General features: G+C 37.2%; 1 protein-coding gene across 21 annotated transcripts in view; it reads left to right on the forward strand.

Moving 5' to 3' along the window:
- The window catches only part of LOC102673156 (RNA-binding protein Musashi homolog Rbp6), a 795,620-nt gene that overhangs the window by 568,757 nt on the left and 222,313 nt on the right, over window positions 1–4,550 (forward strand). For 19 of the 21 annotated variants that reach the window (XR_004150497.1, XR_004150496.1, XR_421780.2 and 16 more), the window contains one exon: window positions 875–967. Coding sequence is in view for 18 of the 21 variants with exons in the window: in XM_031510495.1 (XP_031366355.1) it covers window positions 875–967 (93 nt within the window). In the remaining 3 variants the exon portion in view is untranslated. Of the gene's footprint in view, window positions 1–193; window positions 631–874; window positions 968–4,550 lie in introns of those variants that run through there. The other 2 variants (XM_006615703.2, XM_006615706.2) reach the window with 2 other exon arrangements.

Raw genomic sequence — 4,550 nt, forward strand, 5'->3', positions numbered from 1 at the left:
TAATATATATTTAAAAATTATTAATTATTAATTATTTAAATAATTTTTAATAATATTAAATAATATAATTGAAATGGAAAAGGAGAATTATAAGGAAAACAATGTATATATTACGTATATATACATAACACGATAGCTTCGACTAAATTCAAAACAATAGCGGCGGTATAGGAAGGAGAGAAATAATATTCAGTACGACTTTAACTTTCGACGCGTTCGGAACGTATTACGTATCGTGCGATATAATAAATACGTATAAAATTTCTATTTTATTTCATTCGTTATACGTTTTATGATTTTTTACAATCATATATACGTAGTATATATGATTCTTTTATATATTAGATTTAAAATTGATACTCATGCGCCACCTTGTACGTAAGAATAGTATTAATTAGCAATTTTGCTGCGCGCGCATACTCCCGCGCAACCGCCATTAAAAGTAGTTCGCGTCGTGCGTCAAGACACTCGTTAACAATCTGCTCGCATTCTTAGTTTTTAAAGTTAAAAAGTGCATAAATTTAATAGTGCGAATGAAATAAATGTGTGAATATCGATCAGTGTCCGTAATATTATTCGAATCATGATGATCGTAGAGTCTTGTTCGCGTTTCGAACAATTTTTACCATGGTAAGCAACTGCGTATTATTTTTATTACAACATAAAAACCGTTATAATTTACGTCGTATATTAACCAAAACATACGTTTCTGCGAATTTCGTCGAATTTTTTCCGTATATTTTGCGTTGTGTCATTAACATACGTTCACACGCCAGAGAATTGTTTATATTTATGTACTATTATAACGACAGCATATGTTCGTCGCAATTATCGAATCGATGACTAATACGCAATACCTTTTTTCTTGTTACAGATGGTGACAAGGACAAAGAAGATATTCGTCGGTGGACTATCGGCACCGACGACGCTGGAGGACGTGAAAAACTACTTCGAGCAGTTCGGCCCGGTGAGTACACATATCAAATGATTCTGATTAATGATGGTGCACGTAAATCACGACCGTACATAACCGCGAAGCTTACGGTGACAAACATTCGACATCGAAATCGTATATCACCGACGGTTTGTCGCGTGTCAGAACTTGCTCGCAGTCGAAATCATCGAGCGTGTTGCTTGCTCGGTTTTCTCGTCACAGTGCAGGTGGACTGCCAGTAATCATTGTCGCGAAACTGTACGAATCATTATTATTTTCGGTATGCGTGTCGGATATCGAACGATACTCGATCGATACGAGTATCATATCGATACGATTCAGCGTTTTGCTTACTTCTCTAATTCGGCCTAAACGCAAAATTTGACGAGGTTATAGTGGGGAATGGATGAATAGCTAGCATTTCGCGTTCGATTCGCGACGTTTTATTGTTTCAGCGTTTCGATGCGTTTGCATCTAGTTTTATTGCTTCGATATTATGTGTCGTTTAACTTGTGTATTTCATCGATAAAATAAGAAATGAAAAATAGTCGACGAATTATATTTATTAGAAATAATACAGATATTTAGATATTAAGATTACTTAGATATTAAGATTAGTTTAGATATCTCTTAATGACAAAAGTCTATAATTTCTGAATTAATGAATTAATTTTTTGCATTCCAAGCTTGTTAATCAATTCCAAAGTATTTTTTTCTTACAAGTTTTCTATATATAACTAGCCTCAGGAATGCAAAAAATTAAAGATTGGACCGTAGATTTTCTTTTTTATAGTTTTTTTCTTATCAACTAAATTTAATAAATAAATATATACTAAATAATATAATATATATTAAATAAATCCGCCTCTGACAAATGCAACAAGAAACTACTTACTTAAAATACATCAATCGCAATCGTAATATATGAAATCGCTTCTCATTTTATCGCGATTCTCTCGATATTCGTCTCACGATTGAATCGCTGGCAAATACGTGGGCTATCGTGGTCCAATCAGAATTTTGGCAGTTAAATCGGTGGCCGCGTTAAATCCGACTCCCGTCCCCGCTGTACTTGCGGAATACTCTCGAGACGCCCCTCTCGTCGCGCCTGTTAAGTGATTACGAATCGGTAGGAGGACCACCTGAGACGAGGATTTCTGCTAATTAGCCTTTATCGACCCTTGGCGAGACTGCGCGGACCATTACGCGTTATTGTGCGAACTTCTCCGGGCTTCTATCGCCACCCGATAATAGCCGTCGCGATTCATCGGGCCACGGTGTATGAGACAGATAATGGTACTTGGGTTTGATTTATGATCCGTTGCCAGTCGGGCACCGAAATCGTTCCACGTTCTGGCGATAACGTAAATAGAATTAACGGTTCGGTAATTGGTAATAATGGCTACGATTTGCCTTTTTCCCTTCCTTACCGTAACACGGTTACGTACCATTCCGGGTATAAAATTGACACAGGAAACGAGAGTGCAGCTGGTTTCGAAGGTATTATGCGAGGGGGGAAAATAGTTGTCTGGCACTCGCGCGGTTTATAGCCGTTTTATTTTCGAGTGTTCGCGTGCGGTTCAAAGTGTTATATATTTCCCGTGCTTCTCTTTATGAATCCGTGACGTTTTGATCATCCAACCGCGTTTCGTTAGGGATGCGAATAGGAATTATTTCGTTAATTTTGTTTTTTTTTTTCTTTTTCTATTCGGCATCTAATTTTCCATCGTTACCATCGAAACTATTTTTCATGGCGTAGAAATGTTGTTAGGATTTAATCAAACGGAAGATAGGACGCTGTAACATTAGCTAGATTAAGGAGAGGGAGGAAAAAGACGTATCTGGATCGTCGTAAAAATTAAATAGGTTATTTCAGCGACAATAAAACTAAGGAGGACTAATAAAACATCATGATTGTCTTTCTTTAATAAAATAGGATCTTAAAGCGTTGTTAAAAATTTTATTTCGAAAATTTAATTTCAAATTTACGATTCACGTAATCACGTCGAGCGTAAAAACTCGACGTTCCAAGTCTCGTAATTGTCTATCGATTTAAATATATATATAAGCTCTGATAAATTTTCGACAAAAATATATCGATATCAACGCGATCGAAATCGTAATTCCGTAAAAATATAACTTTTCTCTGATCTCGTTTCGCGATTTGCGCGTAAATTCGACGGGAAAACTAGGTTGAAATAGGATGAAGGTTTTAGTTTCTCGGTTGACATTTCTGGAAAGTGTCGTCTGGTTTTGCGCGCGAGATGGGAGCTACGGTTAAAATAGAAGCAGAGCGGTAAAAAAAAAATATGGAAGATCGTCGAGGTCGACGGTTATGTCCACGGTTCGTGGCACGAGCCAGAAATGGATTTGAGATATCAGAGTCGAGCCACTATCTCCGGCCTTCTCTTGATTCATCCCAAACCGGTCTCTCTCTTTTTCAACCTTCTCTTTCGTTGAAAGTCTCGTCCGGTTCCGAATGTAGAGTTTCCTGCCTCGCACTGGTTCAGAGTTCGCCTCCCTTGTGTGTCTGACCCACATACGGCGATACGATCGGGCACACATCGCGACCAGATACACGTAGAAACTGCACGAGCGGCAGTATGCTCGTGTATACGATCCTGGGATTGCAAATAGACAATATCGAAAACGTGTGCTGTGGTGAAATGGATAAATCGAGCTTTGCAAAATATTTAAGTTCTGTATCAGAGATCGTGTTCCCTTTTAATCCATTCTGAAATTGCGGAATAGTATTATTTGTTAAAATCATAGTGGATTCTTTTCTTTTCTCACGTTTCTCTCTAAATTTCCGTTGTTCTCGTGGATCGGAATTTTTTAAAAAGTTCTTTCGCTAATCGTAATGTAAAATCGTAAAATCTTCTTTCGCGTTTGATAAAATTATATTATATAAATTTAGTAGTAGAAAATGAATCGCGATTTCGAGTGAAATCGGGTGAGTTAGATTAGTATCGTTTTTTCGTAGAATAATTTTTGAATCGAAAAGAAAAGGAAAAAAAAAAATCTTCTAACTTGCTCTCGTTGAATAATATATTTATCGAAACTTTTTGATGTCTGAAAACGATAGGAATTTCGATAGGATATTTTGTTTAGTATACAAAATTATATTGTCTTCGCATGAAAATATCTTTCGATCGAATATTCACAAAGTTCGAAGCAGAGTAATTTGAGCATACTTGCATCGATTTCGAATTCTCGAGTTTTCTTCCGTGTAATTAACATACACAAAGTGACGGAAATTCGGAAATTCGCCGCGTACAAACACGAATCGCAAATACACGTAGGTCGAATCCATTCGTATCCTTATATCGTTCGCTGGCCATTTCAGGTCAGTTCGGTTCTCGGCAACCCTCGATATCCTGTGCGGGGATGAAGAAGGGTGAAACCGAGATCTTAGCTCGATGAAATAGGTCTGGCACGAGCCGGCTGATAAAGCTAATGGTATTGCTGGTAAATTCGTTATATTTAGTTCCTTCTCGAGACTTCGGGATGGAACGTGAAAGAATTGCTACCAATTTCATCGATCCTCGGTGAACTTATCTCTTCCCGCTGTTTGTCCTCGAGTTTGATACAAAAAAAAAAAAAAAAAAAAAAAAAA

This window comes from Apis dorsata, unplaced genomic scaffold, assembly GCF_000469605.1.
Source record: "Apis dorsata unplaced genomic scaffold, Apis dorsata 1.3 scaffold_231, whole genome shotgun sequence".
In the NCBI taxonomy this organism is placed as follows: domain Eukaryota; kingdom Metazoa; phylum Arthropoda; class Insecta; order Hymenoptera; family Apidae; genus Apis; species Apis dorsata.